The sequence below is a fragment of the Lemur catta genome, chromosome 1 (assembly GCF_020740605.2).
Source record: "Lemur catta isolate mLemCat1 chromosome 1, mLemCat1.pri, whole genome shotgun sequence".
NCBI classification, from domain to species: Eukaryota; Metazoa; Chordata; class Mammalia; order Primates; family Lemuridae; genus Lemur; species Lemur catta.
Genome location: NC_059128.1, coordinates 92,750,338 through 92,773,056, shown reverse-complemented (window position 1 = coordinate 92,773,056; position 22,719 = coordinate 92,750,338). Strand labels below are relative to the sequence as shown.

The 22,719-nt window shown below is 33.1% G+C and overlaps 1 protein-coding gene across 2 annotated transcripts in view; it reads left to right on the top strand.

Annotated features, from left to right (window-relative positions):
• Positions 1 to 22,719, top strand: part of VPS13C (vacuolar protein sorting 13 homolog C) — a 166,083-nt gene that overhangs the window by 40,906 nt on the left and 102,458 nt on the right. For both annotated transcript variants that reach the window (XM_045530580.1, XM_045530588.1), the window contains exons 12-24: positions 620 to 726; positions 1,271 to 1,442; positions 3,068 to 3,130; positions 7,921 to 8,050; positions 8,614 to 8,708; positions 11,147 to 11,289; positions 12,137 to 12,329; positions 13,510 to 13,624; positions 14,546 to 14,682; positions 16,851 to 16,974; positions 18,077 to 18,194; positions 21,557 to 21,686; positions 22,343 to 22,421. In XM_045530580.1, the coding sequence (XP_045386536.1) occupies positions 620 to 726; positions 1,271 to 1,442; positions 3,068 to 3,130; positions 7,921 to 8,050; positions 8,614 to 8,708; positions 11,147 to 11,289; positions 12,137 to 12,329; positions 13,510 to 13,624; positions 14,546 to 14,682; positions 16,851 to 16,974; positions 18,077 to 18,194; positions 21,557 to 21,686; positions 22,343 to 22,421 (1,606 nt within the window). The remainder of the gene's footprint in view (positions 1 to 619; positions 727 to 1,270; positions 1,443 to 3,067; positions 3,131 to 7,920; positions 8,051 to 8,613; positions 8,709 to 11,146; positions 11,290 to 12,136; positions 12,330 to 13,509; positions 13,625 to 14,545; positions 14,683 to 16,850; positions 16,975 to 18,076; positions 18,195 to 21,556; positions 21,687 to 22,342; positions 22,422 to 22,719) is intronic.

Below are 22,719 nucleotides of genomic sequence, written 5' to 3'. Positions count from 1 at the left end.
TTAGTTAAGAATTGCAGTAAGAAAAATTAGAGAGGAGGAAGGTAGACTTGCCCCTTTCTCTGTCTTGCCTGAACTCTGGTTACCTCTGAGTGTGTGTGTTTTTCTTCCATTTGAGTTGTTTATCAGATCCACACAGAGTTGCATGTGTTGGTGGTAAGGTGGGTGCTTAGATAGCTTTATCTTGCTTTAGTTATGCAGTAATTTTCTGGAGCAGTTTAAAAATCAACACATAGATAGCTGCTGCTGAAATGATGGTCCAGAGGAAAAATATGTAGTTTTAGAGACAGATGTTTCATGTTAGCAGTTACAGATACCATCTTTTATTGTTTCTAAGACATAGATTTATTTCACATTTTAACATATCTGGAAATAGGATATATATTATTGGTGGTATGACAGTTTAATTGGCAGCAGTTTTCTTTTGTAGTGGAATCTAAAAATTATGTTACAACTTACAATTGATAGTGCCTTAAGTTTGGTAAAATGCAGTATATTATTGAGTTACCGGGCAACATTGTTCAGGGAATTTAGAGTCTCACTAGACTGAAAAGTATAATAAAATTTGGTCTTTATTCATATGTGCAATATAATAAATATAATTTTATTTTTGTTTTAATAGTACTTAAGTATGATTGACCTTTTGGAGTCAGTGGATTATATGATTAGAAATGCCCCTTACAGGAAATATAAGCCTTATTTACCACTTCATACCAATTGTCGACAATGGTAAGTTATGCTTTGTTTTTTATTTTATAAGAAACGTATGTAGTTAGGGACTCTCAGAGTTAAAAATTCTTTAAATTCATGTAATCTAGCCACTTTTTTAAAAAAATGGACAAGAGTACGATATCTTTTCTATGTCCATGTTACCTTTTTCATAAACGTTTTCACTTGTACTCCTGCTCCTAGATTCCCAAATTCTTAACTTAGCATTTAAGACTTTCAACATTAAAAAAAAATCTTATTTCTCATCAGTTACCCACACGGATTCAATGTTATAACCATACTGGAATACTATTAATTTCCTATAACATGTCATTTTGTGCCTTTATGATTTTTTTTCATAGTCCCATCCTGGAAGATTTTTTAAAATATCTTAATCTATTTAAGTCAGAGAATTGTACTGGGTAATTGAAATATTATTGCTGAGCTCTTATAGGAAGACACTTAAGAACAACAAAAATTTAGAAGATCTGAAAAGTCAAAGGTATTTTTTCCCTTTTCTTAAACCTTTATATTCAAGTGTGCATTAACAAAATTTGATTTTCAGGTGGAAATATGCAATTGATTCTGTTCTGGAAGTTCATATAAGAAGATATACACAGATGTGGTCATGGAGTAACATAAAAAAGCATAGGCAGTTACTCAAGAGTTATAAAATTGCCTACCAAAACAAGTTAACCCAGAATAAAGTCTCAGAAGAAATACAGAAACAAATTCAGGTATATCTTACATATATTAGTGAGAGCTATTATTTGTCTAATCATCCTTTAATATTAATTCTGCATTTAATTTGAATCAATGTATAATTTTAGAAAGAACAGAACTCGTCTCTTTTTGAGAGAGAATTTTATGGGAAAATGCAGAGTATTTTTTTCCCATTTTTTTCTGTAAAAAAAAAACCAACCCTTTTTCCCCATCTTAATATCAGATAAAATAAGGTTACTATAAACTATTTGGGGAATTGTGTCTGGTTTTTTCAAATAATGTTTAGAAAATCAATATCTTAGCTATTTATATATGTATTTATTAGCTAGCTATATCTTGTTTTGTTAGTAAAAGCCCTATATTTATATGGTAGTGGCTTTTTTAAATACGTCAATATTTTATTTAGAAAAAATAGCTTTTACTTTTTGAGAAAGGAGAAGAATCTGATTTATCCCCTTTTAAAAGATAGCATACACACACTGAATCCATAATTTGCTTAATATCATTTGATCTAGGTTATAAAACTATTTCTGCCACTGATTCATAGTGTGAAGAATGAATTGAATTTCTGTTATTCTGAAATATATGACAATCAGCAGTGTCTTATATTAGAAATAGCATAAGTGTTAGAATCAGATGGATTTGGGTTCAGGTGCCAACTTGGATATTTACCAAGTGTTCTTCTGACCGTGGACACAAGTTTCTCAACCTTTTGGGTCTAATGTTCTCGTATATAAAATGGAAACAATATCTGTCTTCCAGAATTGTAAGAATCACATGAAATGATACATAAAGCACCTATAACAGAGGTCATCCAGTTAATGTTAGATTCCCCCTACAAATTTTATATAAATTCCTCAAATCAGTTTCCACTTTAGCCTACTTATTAACTTACAGAATTTTACATTCTTAAGTTTTGTGTGTTTTATAATGGTGCAGTGGTACAGTGGTTGTAACATAATATAGAATGGGGAGAGTAAGAAGTAAGCACCATAAGGATAATACCTAAAACAAGTCTCCTTAAATGTTTTCATGTGCATATATGGCTGTCTATGAATTATAATGGTCTTACAGAAAAATTATTATTTTCATACTATGTTTAATGAGGATTTACTTTCTTGGAGTACTTATTTCCTCTTATTGTAAAAATTTAAAAAATGTGGCCTGGCGTGGTGGTGGCTCACTCGTGTAATCCTAGCACTTTGTGGGGACTGAGGTGGGAGGATCACCTGGGGGTGGGGGCTAGGAGTTTCAGACCAGCATGGACAGCATAGTGAGACCTTGTCTTTATAAAAAAAAAAAAAAAAATTTAGCTGGCATGGTGATGGCGTACCTGTAGTCTCAGCAACTTTGGAGGCTGAGGTAGGAGAATGGCTTGGGCCCAGGAATTCGAGGCTGCAGTGAGCTATGATGATGCTACTGTACTCCAGCCTGGGAAATATAGTCAGATGCTGTCTCTACAACAAACAAACAAACAAACAAACACCACTAAAAAATTCAAAGCCTAGTGTACATTCAAATTTATACTTTCATTAGATCACAAGTACTGGTAATGGACTAGGTAAGCCTAGAACTCATAGAAGAAAATTTTTTTTCACCTAATCATTTTTCTTTACAAACGTATCTCTTTGTTTTATAGGACTTGGAGAAGACTCTAGATGTTTTTAACATAATTTTAGCACGGCAGCAAGCACAAGTTGAGGTAATCATTTTTATCAGCTAATTTTATGTTTTAAATATGTTAATACCAGTCCTTTAAACCTAGGATCATGGCTGAGTTTTTATTGCTTAATTTAGTCTCAGGAGAAAACAAAATGGAATACTGGAAAAAAGCCACTGACGTGGAGGGGAAAAAACTTGAAAAATTTTATAAACTTTTGTAAATAATTTGAAAAACTCCTAAAAGAAGATGAATAAAAGTTATCCATAATCCTAACAATTTAGAATGCTACTGTTAACATGCTGGCATATAGCCTTCCAGTTTTCTCCCATGCTTGTATACCTACTTATTTATGATTTTTGTCCCTCGTTTCTTTTACTTTTTCTTTCCTATGTTTCCTTTTTGTTCCCTTCCTTCTTTCTCTTCTTCTCTTCTTTCTTTTCTCCTTCCCTCCCTCCCTCTCTCCTTCTCTTTGTTTTCATCTTCTTTTCTTTCTTTCCAAAATTGGAATTATTCTGTTTATAATGATTTATGACAGTTTATTTATTGATGTCCTGTGTATATTGCTCGATGTCCTTTCATTTCTAAGAGTCAGTAACTTGACTTTTTGGTATTTAAAAAAATATATTACAAATGCAATACAATTCATTATAGAAATATTAGAAAATGTAGATGAACAAAAGAAGAGAATAGAAACACTCTTCTTACATACTAAAGGTAACTACTATTAAACCTTTCTGTATATCCTTTTAGTCGTTTTTATGATTATAGATCTCCATGTATACTCATACTTTTAAGTGAGATTAAAGTATATACAGTTGACCCTTGAACAATGTGAGGGTTAGGTGTGCTGACCCCCCTGCACAGTTGGAAAATTTGCATATGACTTTTGACTACCCCAGAACTTAACTGCTAATAGTCTGCTGTTGACTGAAGGCCTTACTGTTAACATAAACAATTGATTAACACATATTTTGAATATTATATGTATTACATATTGTATTCTAACAATAAAATAAGCTAGAGAAAAGAAAATGCTATTAAGAAAATCATAAGGAAGAGAAAATGTATTTATTATTCATTAAATGGAAGCAGATCATCATAAATGTTCTCATTCTTGTTTTCTTCACACTGAGTAGGCTGAGGAGGAGGAGGAAGAAGAGCAGTTGGCCTTGCTATCTCAGCAGTGGCAGAGGTGGACACAAATGTGTGTTTAAGTGGACTTGTACATTTCAAACCCATGTTGTTCAAGGGTCAGCTTTACATTTGTTCATTTATTTGGCAAATACTCATTGAGTGCCTATTGTGCTAGCATTATGGGTAAGAGTTTGGACTTGGGAGTGAGATGGTCTAGATTTTGATACCAGCTTTGCTGTCTCCTACTTGTATGATTTTGGGCTATTTAACCTCTATGTGCCTTGGCTTCCTGATTTATAAGATGAGATTAATTAATAGTACCTATATCATGGGTGATGTTGTGAGGAGTTCTATAATGCATATAAAGCACTTAAACTGTTAGGTGCCTGGCATGTAGTAATTGCTAAATAAGTAATACTTTTTCTTGGTCATCATTATTATTTGCATTAGCATACAGAAATGAACAAAACAGATACATTTGCAATGTAACTCCATACTTTACATTCTTGTAGGAAAGGAGGTTCATAAACAAATACATAAATAAAAATAAAGCAGGAAAGAATATAGATAGTGCTGGAGCTAGGCAGTGGTGATGATTGCTGTTTTAAACAGGGTGGTCAGGGAAAGCCTCACTAAGAAGGAAACATTTGAGCAAAGACCTTGAAGGATGAGTCAGCCAGAAAGCTATCTAAGGGAAAAGTATAACCAGGCAGAAAGAATAAAGTGCTGAAAGATTTTGGGGTAGGGACATATCTGGCTCATTCAGGGAACTAACTAGAATCGTGAGAGAGGAAATAGAGTGGTTAGTGGAGTCAGAGAAGTAAGGTAGCAGAGGATGTGTGTGGGGTGTTTGTGAGAGTTGGGGAGGAAGCCAGGTTGCATAGCATTTTAGAAGCCACTGTGTAGATTTTAGCTTTTACTCTTTTTTATACATACATATATATATATATATATATATATATATATATCTCAGAATTTGCTTCACTATTTCCCAGTTTTTATTTAATTATAAGTGATAATACAATGAATAGCTTTCTCTGTAAATTTTCTCAAATGTCTCTTATTTTCTGAAGTATAAATTCCCCTAGGTACAGTTGTTAGGTACAGTTAAAAGGTATTTGCATCTGCTAACTGTGAAATAGAGGCATGAATACTGGCAGAAACATATTGTTTTAATCCTCCCTAACTTAAATTGCTTTAGTGTAATTGTATCTTCTTAACACCAGTTACAGTTGCTTAAAAATTGAAGAAAGAGAATTAATTGTTGGATACAGTAGACAAAGAAGGATGACTATGAAAGAGAAGGCAATTAGATTCATCCAAGATTGGTGGTTTTTCATTGTAGTGGAAAGTGCAAAGCGCCAGAGAGTTTAAAATACAGGCTGTGGATTGGCTGCAGTTATTTACCGTGGGCTCTTAGCTGGACAGGGAAGGGACTCAAGGCAGCAGATGAGTATTTGGGAAAAAGTGAAAGGGTTCTGTATCCATCTTCATAGTCAGTCATATATATATTTTATTTATTTTAGGTCTTTCATATATTTTATTTTGAAATAATTATAGGTTTAGAATACATTGCAAAGATAGTTCACAGAGGTCCTGTGTACATCCAGTTTCCCCCCCATGGTTACATCTTACATAATTAGAGCACAATATAAAAACCAAGAGTTTGACGTCGATATGATGTGTATGTTTAGTTCTGTGACATGTCTCGAATTTTTAAATGTTAATTCTTGTATTTTTAAATGACAATCGTCAACATATAAGAAAGCTTTTCTTCATTATTTTTTATTCTGTTACTTTTTCTTTATAGCCTTTGTCATTGTTTGAAATTAGTATTTTTATTTGCTGTTTTCATGTTCATTTCTGCTTCTTCTCTTAAGTCTAAGATTTTCAGTTCATTTTGAAATTTCTTCAGATTTATTACATGTTGGTCACACCTTTAACCAAGATTTCAATGCTAATAATAGCTTTATCTTTTCTTTTTAAATGTTTTTAGAAATTTAGGTAGAGATTTGGGAAAGGGAGAGGTGAATGCTGGGATTTGTCACCACGTTATCTTGATGTCTCTTATCAAGATATTATTTTTAAATCCTTTCATAGTTTATTTCAATTAATTCATTTTTCCAAAATAAAAATATTTTTTCCTCAACATTAAAAAAATATTATCTATTATAGAGTAAAATTTTTATGGGGGCTAAAAATATGGTAACAGTTAAAAAACAATTTAGTGCCTGCCCTTTTAAAACTATCAGTTTACTTAAAAAGATTTTAATAAAATATTCAGATGTTTTACAGTTCCTTCTGTATTTAGATTTATAAAGAACTATTATAAATCCATTTATTTTTTAAGTCTGAGTATCAAAGAGAGGTTTGAACTTGCAATCTCTGGTTGCATTTTCCCTAAAAGAATTGGTAGTAGATTCTTTAATGCTTAAAAGCACAGATGATATACATTTAATTGCATGTCATTTCCAAAATAGCTCAGTTTCATCTACTTGGAAAACTGTTCAGGGAGTTAAACTCCTTGCTTGATGGTCTCTGCTTTTGTTGAAGGAAACTTATTTGTTGTCATCTCAGTGGTTCAGAACCCTGGTTGCACATTAGAATCACCAGGGGATTAAAAAAAATACTGATGCCTGGAACCCACTCCCTCAAGATTTGATTTAATTGTTGTGTAGTGGGACTTCGGAACTGGAATTTTTTTTTTAAAGCTTCCAGATGATTCCTATGTGCAGCAAGAATTGAGTACCACTGAGCTGTGTATCCACAGTAGCTGACTCTCATTCACTTTCCATTGGCAAATCCAAACAGGGCTTGAATGTGTGCACTCAGCCATGGCTTGTGACAAGTTTAACATTTTCCTTATGCTCAGTCTTTACATTCACTAATCAAACCTAGTCTCTTTACTATAGAATTCAATTCTTTTCATTTAACTTCTCTTTTAGATTATTTCACTTTTTATTATACACAGGTGCTTACAATATGTTATCAATTCACCCTCTATTTAAAATACTCTATATTCTAAGTGGAAAAATCATGAAGTGTACTTATTCAGGGAATGAGAACAACGAGTCTGAATTACTTATCCCTTTATTCTCTTTATCCTTCTGTTTTCTGCTTTTTGGTTATTCATCTATATTTCACTGAAAAGTGGGCAAAGAGAAGGAGCAATAGAAAATCAAGTCAAAATTTGTTGAGCAAAGAGGATGAAATGAGATTTGAGGACCATTTTTATTTACATCCCTCCTTCCCCTGCCCTGTTCATAGTTAGCAAGCCAGCAATGTATTAATATATGAACTCTGAAATATGATTGTTTTAAACTAATAACGTTTTGGGGTGTGGTCACTTTCAGAGGACTTTTTGTCTTAAAAACCTGCAGGTCTATTGGCTCCTTAAGTTAAAAATTTGGAATTCATATTGCTCAGAAAAATTTTACTTGAAACCTTAACTATATATTGCTGACAAAATGCAGCCTCATCAAAATGCTATCAGTTGATGTGGCAAGTCAGTTAACAGAGGGAGTAGGTTAACCAAACCGTATTGTAAGCATTATTTAAGATCAAACTGGCTTTTTTTTTTGACTACTTTCATCTAATGTGGTGTTTAAAAAATTAACAATTGTTCTTACCTGGCTACACCTGAAAATGAAGAGGGCATTATTCCTCAATTAAATTTTTTAATTTTTATTTTTTAGGTGATTCGGTCTGGGCAGAAATTAAGGAAAAAGTCTGCTGACAAAGGCGAGAAACGTGGAGGCTGGTTTAGTGGGTTTTGGGGTAAAAAGGAATCTAAGAAAAAAGATGAAGAATTGTTGATTCCTGAAAGTAAGTTTCAAGTCAGATAATGCATTGTACACTGATAAGAAACAACTATGTAAATGATATCTTGCCTGTTAGTTGAATTTTTTTTTCAAATTACATTTAAAATAAAATTAGCTCAGTATAGTAAACATATAAGCAAATACATCAGGCTGGAACATTCCTGTGTTTATCCAACTAAAATAAGATTTTGATTTTTTGGGGAAAAATTATATCAAATTTAAAATGTTTAAATTTAGAGGCCTCAACATTTAGCGTTCTTTATTGTTACCTTTTACATGGATATTTAATTCCAAGTTTTACTTAAGTTTTAAAATACTTAAGAAATTCTGAAATCCTCATAAGAGAACTGAATTTCCTTCATGGTATCTCTTTGATTTTTCTTGCCCTAAACCAGCCATGTTTGTTTAACTAGTCAAAGTAGTAGTATACTTGAGATTACTGGGCTAAATTTGCTTTAGGATTTGTTTCTGTTGATTTTAAGACTATTGTTAGTTTGGTTTGACTTTTCAATTGTATCTGTAAAGCGGAAGCAATTAACTTCTTAAAATACTGTCTTTTCTTTGTAGCTATTGATGACCTTATGACTGCAGAGGAAAAAGATAAGCTCTTTACTGCTATTGGTTATAGTGAGAGTACCCACAACCTAACTTTACCCAAGCAGGTAATTATTGAGTGGTTTAATAGATATTTCTGTCTCATTTTACTGTGTTAAATTGAATTGGGTTAAAGTTATTGATTTTTTAAGCAATTAATAAAAACATGTTATTAGTTTCTACTTTACTGTTTAATTGTTGAACATTTCTAGTCAGGCCTGATGAAAGTTCTCTCTATAACTTTAGATTTAGTTGCTTTAGTGAATGTAAGAATAACCTGATAAAAAGTACTTATTGTAGTATTAAATTGAATCTTAAAAAAATTTTACCTTAAGAAAAAATTCTTAAATTTTGAAATATTAATATAACTCATATGTAAAAGCATGAGCAAAACCAAAATGTCCTGCTCATTTGATCAAAAAGGGAACAGGTATGTAACTATTATTAAGGTCAAGATTTAGAATATTGCAGAGTTCCACTGTAGAAGCCCCTGCATCCCCCATCATTGCTTCTGCAGAGGTAACCAATATTCTGATTTTTGTGGGAATCATGTCTTTGATTTCATTTTGTTTTGTGCTGTAAACACTATAATTTTGTTTTGCATATTTTTTATCTTTCTACAAATGGACTCAAAAAATATGTATTCTTTTTGTGTTCAGCTTTGTTGTTAGATTCAAACCTGTTGTTGCAGTAGATGTATTTTGTTCATTTTCATTTCTGTATAGGATTCAATTATTTGAAAATACCACATCTTATTTATTCGTAGTATTGTTGATGAACATTTGGGTGGTTTCTATTTTTTGATTGTTATGAACAATGTTGCTCTGAACTTCTGAGTGTCTTTATATGTGTATATGTAAGATTTTTTGTTTATCTACTTAGGAGTAGAATTGCTTGGTAATAGGATATGAGTATGTTTAATAGTAGATTCTACTAAACAATTTTCCAACTTGGAGAACATTTCCAGTAGCAGTATATGAGGATTCTTATTGCTGCACGTCTTCACTGACAGTAGACATTATCAGTCTTTTAAATTTTCGCCATTCTAAATGGGGATATGTAGTTGTTTCATTATGGTTTTAATTTTCATTTCCTGGATGACTAAAGAGGTTTTATACTTATATATTTATTGGCCTTTAGATAGCCTCCTTGTGAAGTGGCTTTTAAGTCTTTTCTCCATTATTAAGTTGTCTGTCTTTTTCTTATTTGTTGTAGGAATTCTTCATGTATTCTGGATATGAGGCCTTTGCTAGTTAGACATATTGTTAGTATCTTCCTCCACAATGTGGCTTGGCTTTTCATTTTTAATTGTGTTGCAAATATCTTATCTCACAATGTAAAGTGCATTTTCACTGTCTTAATAGTGTCTTTTGATGGCTATTTTTAATGTTTATTTTATTTATTAATGTTTTCATTTATGGCTTGTGCTTTTTTGTGTCCTGTTTAAAAAGTCTTTTCTCACTATAAGATCATGGAACTATTCTTCCAGAAGCTTTATATTATTTTACTTTATATATTTAGATTTATGGTTCATCTAGAATTGGTTTTTGTGTGTGGTATGAAGTTGAGGTTAAAATTTGGTTTTTGTCTACATGGCTGTCTACTTGATACAATACCCATTATGGGAATGACCATGCATTCCCACTACTCTGCATTTACCCCTTAATCATCAGTCAAGTCTTCATATACTTGTGGAATCCCATTCTCTACTACATTGGCCATTTGTCTGTCTTTGTAGTGTGCTGTCTTAGTTACTGTAACTTCATAATCAGCCCTGCAACCCAGCTGTGTAAACCCTTCAACTCTGGTTTTCTTTAAGATTGTTTTATCTCTTCTTGGCCCTTTAAATTTCCATATAAATTTTAGAATCTGCTGGTCAGTTTTCTCAAGAAACTGAGATTTTATTTTATTGAATCTATAAATTAATTTTGGGAAAATTGATATCTTTATAGTATTGAATCTTATAATCTGTTAATATAGCATATGCCTCTGTTTACCTCTTTTTTCATGTATCTCAATAATGTTTTGTAATTTTCTCTGTAGAAATTGTTTTGTTGGTTCTCTGTCCTACTTCCGGTTTTCACCCAGCAAATTTTGGGGCAGGATTTTTTTCCAGTGTCTTACTAACGCTGTACAGCTATTAAGCAGATGTTCTGTAGAGTTTTTCTTTTCCTCAGCCAGAGGATTGGTCCCAAATACTTAATTTGCTTTAGTGAAAGCTGCTGAATTGAATCTGTATGCCCAATAATGTTTTATCATTGTTTCATGTTATAACCTTTAAAACTAAGAGAAATGAATTTTTGAATCTTTTGTAAGTGTCCTATTGGAGCAGGCAATTTCATATTGAATTTTTAAGTGTTTTTTGTTTATAGTGAGCCTATGAATGCCAGAATGTACCATGCTCTATTTGTTACATCACTTTGTTATTCAACAAATTTAAATAAGAAATTATCAAAGAAAGTAATTATTTAAATTTTAAAACTTTTCATTCTTTCTTTCTGTTTAGTATGTTGCCCATATAATGACCCTGAAGTTAGTAAGCACCTCTATTACAATCAGAGAAGACAGAAATATTCCAGAAATACTAAAAATTCAGATAATTGGCCTGGGCACTCAAGTATCTCAGCGACCAGGAGCACAAGCACTTAAGTAAGTTTTTAAAAACTTCTTATTTCAGTTTTTCTTTCTAGTTATGATTTTATGACAAAAAATTGTGTGTTATTCAGAATTTAAAAAACTCATTAGTAGTAGCTCTTCTTTAATTTCTTTTCCCTGTATGTACCGAGATAATCTTTTTATCTTTGTTTTTGTTGTGTTATAGAGCTATTTGGATACCTCATCATTTGTTCCACCCTCCCTCCTTTCCTTCACAAATATTTGTTGGATACTGTTTTGATTTATAGGCTCAATTCTGTGAAAGTTTTGAATAGGTACACAGTAAGTTTCTGTTTTCAGGAAGTTTATGCTATTGTTGATTAGAGAAGATATATATAAAAAGTTAATAATTTAAGAACAATATAACATATTAGACAGTTCAAAGATGAGAAGGTGTTGTAAAATTAAATACATCATAGTTAATGCTACACCAGCTCAGTCGCAGAAGAGAATAATTGAGCTAGGAGAAGGGTTATGCTAGCTGAATGGAAAGAACTCGGAGAAGCAGGGATGAGGTGGGAGGGTGTTGAAGGTGGCATGGAAATAGGGAGAGGAGTTCATCCATGTTGCATGAGCTTTTATTCATACAACGGTGATCAATACTTTTGCAGTATTCTAGAGTTAAATAAAATGGTTTTTTTTAATCTGGATAAAGAGGGGTTAATAAAAACAACAGCAGCGACAGACCAGATTGTGCCAGGCTAAGGAGATTGAACTTCAGCTCTGGGTAATGGGCATGATCCTGGTTCTGAAAGGTTTTTAAAAGAAAATGTATATTTTAACCTATTACATTACAAAGGATATTATTTATATCACTTCCTTTTTCTTCATTGGATTGTAGGGTGGAAGCAAAATTAGAACACTGGTATATAACAGGTCTGAGACAGCAAGATACTGTACCATCACTTGTGGCTTCAATTGGTGATACTGCATCATCGTTGCTTAAAATAGAGTTTGAAACCAATCCAGAGAATAGTCCTGCTGACCAGACTCTGATTTTTGAGTCTCAGCCTGTGGAGGTCATCTATGATGCTGTAAGTGCAAGGAGAAAGTGATTCTTTCTAAAAACCATCTTATATTTTTGACATGTGTTTTTCTTATTTCTCCTCTCTCATACTTAACATTTATTTACTTAACAGGTATATTTCATAACACTTTTTTCTTGTTTCAAAGCAGTACGTGCTTAGCTATTAATTTTGAGTTTTTTACATGCTATAGATTTTTTTTACTGTAATGTTTACACTTATGTTAAATTTTTAAAAATCTAATATACTTTAAAAAATCATGTTTATTGTACCAGCTACTACTCCCAATTAGTTATACACTGACTTCCTACTTCAGCTCCTTATTGTGTATTGTTTCTTTGCCGTCAATGTTTGGAACGAATTCAAAGAGCTTTAGGAGTGATGAAAAGAAATTTCAATATTGTTCACATGAGAAAAAAGTATCAGCATTTATATGTTATTGAAAATGTTGACTCTTCAAGTTCTGTATCTGTGGCTTCACCTTTTATTCAGGCTGTCTTAGCCATCATCTCACTTTAGTCAGTAAGATGGGCATGGTTCACTACTTGTCTCATTGCTTGGAGATTGGCCCCACCCTCCTGTTGAGATCCTTGACTTAATTTTACTTTGCAGTTTAGAGCTTGGATTCACCATGTGTATGGAAGGCAGTATATAAAGACTCCAGAACTCATTGTATTCTACAGTTTTAAAAGTTGTAGTGTTAAGTACATTCACATTGTTGTACAACCAATCTCCAGAACTCTTCATCTGGGAAAATCTCTGATTTTTTTTTTAAGTTTAAGTTTGCATATAGGTAAGGGCTGAACAGCTTTTTTGCTATTTCTTCTCTAAACTTCAGAGTGCAGGGGAATCCAATAATAGTGTGGAGAAGTGGAATTTCACCTTCTCACTAATTGGAGACTAAAACTAGAAGTAATGTCTGTTGCTGCATCCATATGACACTGGCAAACGTGTACTTGGCACCTTAATGATATACACACATTTGTTGTCTCTCCAATAAGCTTACTTGGGGTATTTCTTTCTCCAAGTTCTCTTTCACTCCATAGGGAGATGTACAGTAGTGGGACAGAATATCTTTAGAGGTCCTTGGTTCAAAGCCACAGCGGTTTAGAATTGAGGTGAAACCTTAAAATTTATAATATAGAAAGTACTGTATGTAACTTGGTTATGTTTTGAAATTCTTTCACAGAAAACCATCAATGCAGTGGTTGATTTCTTTCAATCAAATAAGGGATTGGATCTTGAGCAAATAACATCAGCTACATTGATGAAGCTGGAAGAAATTAAAGAGAGAACAGCTACAGGTAAAAAATTTGAGTGTTTACATAAGCATCAACTAAACTTTAAAAATTTTCTCTGTTCTAATGTAAACGTTATATTTAAAATAGTATACATTCCTTTTTTTATTTATTTTAACACATATTGACTGCTACACTAGATAAAAGAATTTTTTCCTTGGGGCCACAGTGTTTTATTACAAAAATAGAGTAAAAACTTAGAAAACAACACAATCCTTTCTCATTTAATGAAAAATTTGTTATTTTTAATTGTTTTCTGTGGGTGAGTTATATGCAACTTGAAAAATAGTTCATGTGGCTCCTGAGGTGAAGAGATGTGAGTTACATATGCTTCACGAGGCCCTGGGCTCAAAACTAGCGTGAGTTAAATAAACTCATGAGGCAGTTAATGTGTTAAACTCAGGCTGCATTATAGTACAGAGTGGACATGGCTTACTTGAAGTCATATATACCTGCTAGACTGGGTGAGAAAGAGAATAAGGTGAGGTGTATATGATTATGTCTGCTATTACTTTCAAGAACCTGTGCTCAGATAAGCTTGAGATTGAAAACATCCCTCCATCTCACTTTTTAAGAAACTGTTCACCACTCTGTGAGTGAATCTAGTTTTAAAAATACATACTTTTGTATAACATGGCCTCTAAACTCACAACCCATTTTATCTGGTTGCCTTACCAAGGAAATAATAAGTTCTTCTATCTCTGTATAAAATACTAGCTATGCTAGGTTTATTATACTGTGCTATGATATGATTGTTTCCCACTGACTTTGGGCAATTTTCACCTTACATGTTGAATTGAGAATCTAATTTGTGAGGAAAACTGACACTCCTTCATAATGCTTTTCAGGTAAAATTCTTATTCTAGTTGTTAATAGTATGGTTATGTATTTCAAATTGACCAATCATTATTTCTTTGCCTTCTTTAGGACTTACGCATATTATTGAAACTCGAAAAGTTCTTGATTTAAGGATAAACCTGAAGCCTTCTTATCTAGTAGTTCCACAGACAGGTTTCTACCACGAAAAGTCAAACCTTCTGATTTTAGATTTTGGTACATTTCGGGTAGGTATATGTGGATTTTTTCCTCAAGAGTTCACTTAAACTAAACCTAGACTTACTTTTTCTTAGCATTTTTTCAAGCCCAGAGTAGAGTATTTTATATATATTTTATGGTTATTAAAACAAACCAAAAAAACCCCCAAATTTTCTATAGTGGTAGGTGATTTGACATTGAGGACTGGATTACTTCTATCTTCTCCTAATTAGAGAGAAGCATTCCTAGTTTACATGGTTTCCAGAGTTTAATTGTTCAGTATTATCTGTTGCTTCTATATTTTGACAATAGGAAATTGTACACATATGAATGTATATTTGTTACAGCACTGTCAATAACTAAGTAGAGCAAGAGAACTTCTAGATTTTCGTAGGAATGTAAGCCCCTGTTAAACGGTGAAGATTTCAAAATATATGAGGAGGCTTCAAAAAGTTTGTAGAAAAATGGAATTAAAAAATAAAAATTTAAAATATAAACTTTCCCAACATAAGCTCCGTCAAGTTCAAGACCCTTTTCTAAGTGATGATACCAGGCATTTAGTCCATCCCTAAAGAACTGAGGGTCCTGGAAATCTAAGGATGTCAACACAGTCTTTTTTTTAATATTACTAACTGAAGAAAAATGGGTGCCCTTTAACAGTTTTTTAAGATCAGGAAACAAAAAGAAGTCAGAAGGAGTCAAGTCAGGACTGTAAGGCTAATCAGACTGAAAGGATGCCCAGTGCTTACCCATCAAAACTCTCACAGAATTGCCCTTGTTTGATGAGAGGAATAAGCAGGAGGGTTGTTGTGGTGGAGAAGGACCCTGGTCAAGCTTTCCCAGGCATTTTTCTGCTAAACCTTTGGCTTATTTTCTCAAAACACCCTTATCGTTCTTTGGCCCTTCAGAAAGTCAATAAACAAAATACCTTGACCATTCCAAAAACCTGTTGCCGTGACCTTTGTTCTTGATGGGTTGCACTTTTGCTTTGACTGGGCCACTTCCATCCTTGGGAGCCACTGCTTTGCTTGTGCTTTGTCTTCAGAATTGTACTGGTAAAGCCATGTTTCATCTCCTGTTACAATTCTTCAAAGAAATGCTTCAAGATCTCGATCCGCTTGTTCAAAATTTCCTTTGAAAGCTCTGCTCTGCTCTGCAGCTGATCTGGGTCCAGTGGTTTTGGCACCCAGTGGAAAGTGGAAAGTTTGCTCAACTTTAATTTTTCAGTTGGAATTGTGCAAGCTGAACCTATTGAGATGTCTGCGATGTTGGCTATTGTTTCTGCTGTTAATTTTTGGTCCTGTTTAATTAGGGCCCAGGATTAATTTTTTCCTCACAAATTGATGTGATTATCTGCTGCTGGGGGTTTCATCTTCAACATCGTCTGGTCCCTTCTTAAAAAGTTATTTGTTTGTAAACTGCTGATTTCTTTGGGTCATTGTCCCCATAAACTTTTTTGTAAAGCATCAATGATTTCACCCTTCCTCCACCATAATTTCGATGTTTGTTCTTGCTTCAATTTTAGCAGAATTCATGTTGCCTCTTGATAGGGACTCTTTTCAAGCTCATGTCTTATCCTTCTTATTGCCTCATACTAGATCCCGTTGAGACATGTAGTAACAGGTTAGTATGAGTTTATTTTGGTGCAAAATAATTTTTAAATCCGTGTATAGTTTTTCATAATATACATTTCACATGAACTTTTTAAAGACCGCTTGTATAGTCCTGAATTAATCCTTGCCACTGGAAAGGGGGAAAGGAAGTAGAGATTGGAGCTGAATTCTAATAGCATAATTATGCTTATAGTATAGTGGTGAGAAGGAACAACCCTGCTATTTTGTGGTGAAAGGTGTAGGTTGTTAGTAGTGGAGCTAAGCCATAAGTGGCAGTTACTCCTCAGAGCCAAGGAGGAGGAGTTGCATCTTAGACAGGTTATTTGAGGCAGACAATTATGTAAATGATCTTCTAATTAATGAAAATGTGCTGAGCACCTATTTCTCAACTATAATGGAGATGTATGCTGAAGTATATTCCTAATAAAGTATTTATAAACAATTATCAGAAAATTAATCAAAATGTGAATTCATTAAGGACAGTCATTTATTTTAGTTAGGTTTTCAGAAGCCTAACTGAAGTATGTTGATGTATATACTTTGCTGTTTTGGAAAAAAAAATTCAAGTTTTTCCTCCATTTTAGCTCAACAGTAAAGATCAGGGCTTACAGAAGACTACTAATTCATCTCTGGAAGAAATAATGGATAAGGCATATGACAAGTTTGATATTGAAATAAAAAGTGTGCAACTACTCTTTGCAAGAGCAGGTAAACAATTATTCAAATTTTAGAATCTTGAAATTAATGTTGAGTAGCTTCAGTAATATATGTGTGTGTACATGTGCATGTATATCACCCCGGCAACCGTCTTGCACACATATCCTGTTGGTCACTTAAGAGAACCAGATAGGAGCCTATTAGCATAAATCATTGCCACAATATCGTAGATACAGTCTTAAAACGTTAAAGGTAATTAATTATTTCCCAAAAAGCTTTGGTGTTTTCTACTACTTAAGTAAAGATTTTTGGTTTTTTAGGCTTGTTTACTTTCTAGGAGCAAAAAGTATTTGTTAATTACCCTTGAATATATCACTTTGGAGTAGGTCATTGGAGGAAAGGACAGACATGATCTCTGTATGCAGAGTTTATACTCTAGTAGGAGTGATGAGATTTATTAAATATAAATATATAATGCTATACTTAATTTTTATATCCTAGGAAACTGTTAATTCCTTGAAGGGAAGTACTTACACAGACCATTAAAATGGCTTTTTCTTTTGTATGTACTTAAGTATAATTGTTTGAATTATAAGTGATAAAAAATGTTCAGTCATTGCCATCAGTAAAGATCTGTATAGGACTCCATTAGCCATTGGAAAATCTGTCTTGAGACCTTATTTGAAGAAAAGTGATTATTACACTTTTTTGTCATAAAATCTTACTTGATAAAACTCATTTTTACTTTGGAATTATGTGCTAACCTAGTGTAAATACTGCACTTAGGAACCCCATAAATCTCTTTTTTTCCTTTTTTTTTTTTTCCTATTTTTTTCCCTTCTTTTCACTGTAACTGTCTACCATCACTAATTCTGGAATCAAGGTAATAAATTCCTGAGGCTTTTTTTTTTCTTATTTACTTTGACATGCAAGATGTTATCATATGAACATTATGCAAATACTTAGAATTAATTTTATATCATAGTCTTTGACTCTCGCCTATGTGTATTATAAAAATAGGTTATTTAACTTGTATGCAGAAAGAAGTAAAAGTTGATAATCATTAACTCTGTTTTAACTTAGAATGATTTTCCACAGAATACCTGATAATTTAAAAAAATAGCCATTTAATATTTTAAATTATTTTTTAAAGAGGAAAACTGGAAAAAGTGTCGATTTCAGCATCCATCAACTATGCATATATTGCAACCAATGGATATTCATGTTGAGTTGGCCAAGGCAATGGTAGAAAAAGACATTAGAATGGCCAGGTAATGTATGAGTTTCTTTTGTATTGGAAAATCAACAAGGTTAAGTATATCTGCATCAGTTACTGGATTTTAAGGAAAGAAAGATAAATTTCTGTAGGAGATAGAAAAAAATAATGATTGTTCTATCTTGTAGCAGAAATACATTTTTAAGAAAATGTATATTTGAATTACATATCAACCTATCTTATGTCAGAAGTATTTGGACTTTTATAATATATTCTGTAAAAGTTGGTAATGTATGTTTTTGAATGGATCCAATTGAAAGTTCAATATCAATGAAATAAAATCTTCAAAAAAATTAGAAATTCTTTTGATCATGAAATCATGTAGAATCCTGAAAAAACTAAGAGAATAAAAAATAGAAACTGAATTTTGAATTTAAGTAGACAGTTTTGAAATATTTATGCTGCCTTTTTAAAAACAGCTTTATTGAAGTAGAATTGACATCCAATAAGCCATATGTACTTAAAGTTTACAATTTGGTATGTTTTGACCTCTTCTGTATATCTGTGAAAGTGTCATCAAAATAATGATGATGATAATGAACACATCCATTGCCTTCAAAAATTTCTTTGTTCCCTTTGTACTCCTTCCTTTCCTTCCCTGCCTAAATCCTCTCGCCCAACTTCCTGCACAACATTGGTCTGCTCTCTGACATAGATTTGTTAGAATTTTCCATAAATGGACTCATAGCATTTTAACTTTTTTGTTTGGCTTCTTCCATTCAGCATAATTAGTTTGAGATTCCACTTTTATGTTGTTGTGTGTAGCAGTAGCTCATTGATACTCTTTATCACGTGGATGTTAAGCCAGCCTTGCATTACTAGGTAAACGTCACTTGATAATGATGTGCAGGTTGAACATCCTTAATATGAAAACCCAAAATTTGAAATGATTCAAAATTCGAAACTTTTTGAGTGCCACGCCACAAGTGGAAAGTTCCACACATAAGTACTTAACACAAACTTTGTTTCATGCACAAAATTATTAAAAATATTAGATAAAATTACCTTCAGGCTATGTGAATAAGGTGTATATGAAACATAAATGAATTTTGTGTTTAGACTTGGGTCCCATTCCCAAGTTATCTCATTATGTATATGCAAATATTCCAGAATCCCCAAATTACAAAGTCTGATGCACTTATTTTCCTAAGCGTTTTGGATAAGGGATACTACTCCACCTTGTATTATTTTTTAAAAATATTATTGGATGTGGTTTACTAAAATTTTGTTATGAAGTTTTATATCTTTGTTTATGAGGGATATTGATCTGTGCTTTGCTTTTCTTGTTTTGTTAACGGCATAATAGTGGCTTTGTGGAATGAGTTTTCTAGAGGATGTTGTGTAGAATTGGTATTATTTCTTCTTTAAATGTTAGGTGGAATTTACCAGTAAACCTGTCTGGGCCTGGAGTTTTCTTTTTGAGAGGGTTTTAAACTATGAATTCAACTTCTTTAACAGATAAAAGGCTATTCAGGTTATCTATTCTTTTGAGTGATCTTTTATATGTTTCAGGTTATTTATTCATTTATTTATTTTTAATTTTTTAGATACAAGATCTTGCTCTTTTGCCCAGGCTGAAATGCAGGAGCATGATCATACCTCACTGTGATCTCGAACTCCTGGGCTCAAGTGACCTTCCCACCTTAGTCTCTTTTCTTTTCTTTTTTTTTTTTTTTTGAGACAGAATCTCATTCTGTTGTCTGGGCTAGAGTGCCGTGGCGTCAGCCTAGCTCACAGCAACCTCAAACTCCTGGGCTCAAGCGATCCTACTGCCTCAGCCTCCCGAGTAGCTGGCATGCGCCACCATGCCCGGCTAATTTTTTCTGTATATTTTTAGTTGTTCAGCTAATTTCTTTCTATTTTTTTAGTAGAGACAGGGTCTTGCTCTTGCTCAGGCTGGTCTCAAACTCCTGAGCTCAAACGATCCACCTGTCTCAGCCTCCCAGAGTGCTAGGATTACAGACATGAGCCACTGCGCCCGGGCACACCTTAGTCTCTTGAGTAGCTAGGACTACAGGCATGCACTACTATGCCCAGCTAAATTTTTTAAGTGTTTTGTCAAGATGGGGTCTTGCTGTGTTGCCCAGGCTGGTCTCAAACTCCTGGACTCAAGTGATCCTCCTGCCTTGGCCTCCCAAAGTGCTGGGATTACAGGCATGAGCCACCATGCCTGGCCTGAAGTGTTTTAAATGAGGTTTTGAGTTATTTGTGTGACTCAAGGAATTTGTCCATCTTAGTTGTTAAGTTTATTGGTATAAAATTACCTTTATAATACATGAAGAATCTGTATTGATGTTCTCTCTCTCACTCCTGATATTAGTAATTTGTGCTTTTTCTCTCATTTTCTTGATCATTCTGACTAGAGGTTTATCAATTTTGCTGGTTGTCTTCTGAAAGATCCAGATTTTGGTTTCTTATTTTCTCTATTGTGTTTCTGTTAATATTTTTCTATTTTGCTGATTGCCACTTTCATATTTATTATTGCTTTCTTCTGCTTACTTTGGGTTTCATTGGCTTTTCATTCCTAGTTTCTTAATGTGAAAGTTGAGGTCATTTGATATCTTTATTATGTTCCAATATTGGCATTAAGTGCTACAAATTTCCCTCTAAATACTGCTTTACTGTCTCCCAGTAATGCATCTAGCAGTTAGTCATCTGTCAACTTGAGCTGTTGATAGTTTAATCAGGAAGCCAAAGTTAAACAACAATCTAAAAGAGCTTTATGAGCAGCAGGTAGCTGCCACAAAACTATTGAGAGAGGTGAACATGAGGCAGTTCCATTGAGTAGGGAAGCAGAATAGAAGCAGCTGGCAACAAGTGAGCAACTGATGAAAGGGTGATGGTGATTCACCAGTGAGTAAAACAGATGTCCCCATGGAGCTTACATTTTAATCAGAGGAGACATAAAATACACAAGTGTATGTTAATATATGATATGTCAGGTGCTGCCAAGTGCTCTGTATAAAAAGAAAGAAAACAAGACAAGGGGATAGAGAGTAGTAATGGTGTAGATACTCTTTTGTGCTTATGATGAGAAATCTTTGATTCCAGGAACTAAAGTACATTTGGTGTTTTTGGTTTTACAAAAGTATAGTGTTTGGAAAGAGTTTCATAAAAATTAGTTAACTTAAAAAGGTTTGACTCCTTAAGAAGGATTTGTTTAAATTATCTGGAAACGTGGCTTGCCGTAGAACTTCCCATTTCTTGACAGTGTCTAAAGGATGCAGAAGTGTGATTAGATTAAAACAGGTCCAAAGGAACTTTGACTCTGCAATGTAGTCTCTTCTCCCATCCACTCCCCCCACCATAATATAGAGAAGCTGACCTTAAAACCTTACAACTGAATTGTATTTTTAGATTTAAAGCAACAGGAGGACTGCCTTTGATGCATGTGAGAATTTCTGACCAGAAGATGAAAGATGTGTTATGTTTGATTAATAGTATACCCTTGCCACAAAAATCATTGGCACAGTCTCCAGAGAGACAGGTAAATGGATATAATACAAATGCTAAATCTCTTATTTTCACTAGTGTTTTAGAGTAGTGCTAGAAAGTCAATCTTAGGGCAAAGGGTATAAGTGAAAGGACCAAAAATACAGAAATGAAAGGAAAATATTTTTCAAATTTATAAGATATGTTTTAAATAGAAATAGAAATTTTCTTTAAAATGATGCAGGTAGAACACTTGGTGTAAAATTTCATCATATATTAGACTTAAAAGTTCTAGGTCATTTTATTTGGAATTGATCTTTGCAACATAAAAGAAATGTTGGATTTCCACTTACTTCGAAATGAAGTTTGAGAGAGCCAACTGATGGTGATACCATTTTCCAGGGACCTGTAGTAAAAATGTATGTTAATATTGTAATGGACAGCATGTAAATTATACACAATGACAAACAGACTAACCTACTAGACTCATACATAGTTTTGTCCTTGTAAATGGAGATGGTAGTTGTCTTAATAATTTGTAAATTATACCCAATCATTAGTTAGTTGATTGCATAGTATGTTTTGTTGGAAGATTTGTATATTATGTGTAGAAGTCTTTCCATCTCTCTCTATCTCTATTACTTTTTAGTCTTTAACATTTAATCCTGCTGAATGAATATTTTTAAGAAGACTTTTTAAATTCTTTGCTAGGTATCATCAACTCCCATTATTTCAGGTGGGACAAAAGGTCTACTTAGTACTTCCCTATTGCTAGATGGAGTGGAATCAGGTAAGGAAAGTATTAATAAAATATTCTTTATTAAAGCAAGCTTATAACTTGTTATATAGAGATAAAATTTTCTGAAAATAAAGGAATTCTGGAAGTCCTATAGTCATTTACTGGTTCTAGTTCCAGTTGTGCTACTAGTAGTGTGACTTTGAGTCATTTATCTTCTTTAAGCTCAGGTTTCCTCATTGGATAAATGAACAGATTTTTGTGGTTGACAGTGCTTACTTAAGATTTTAAATAAGCTATTTTTTTGTCCCAATCTCTGTGTGTTCCTTTTCTCTGGTTCTGTCCTAATTTA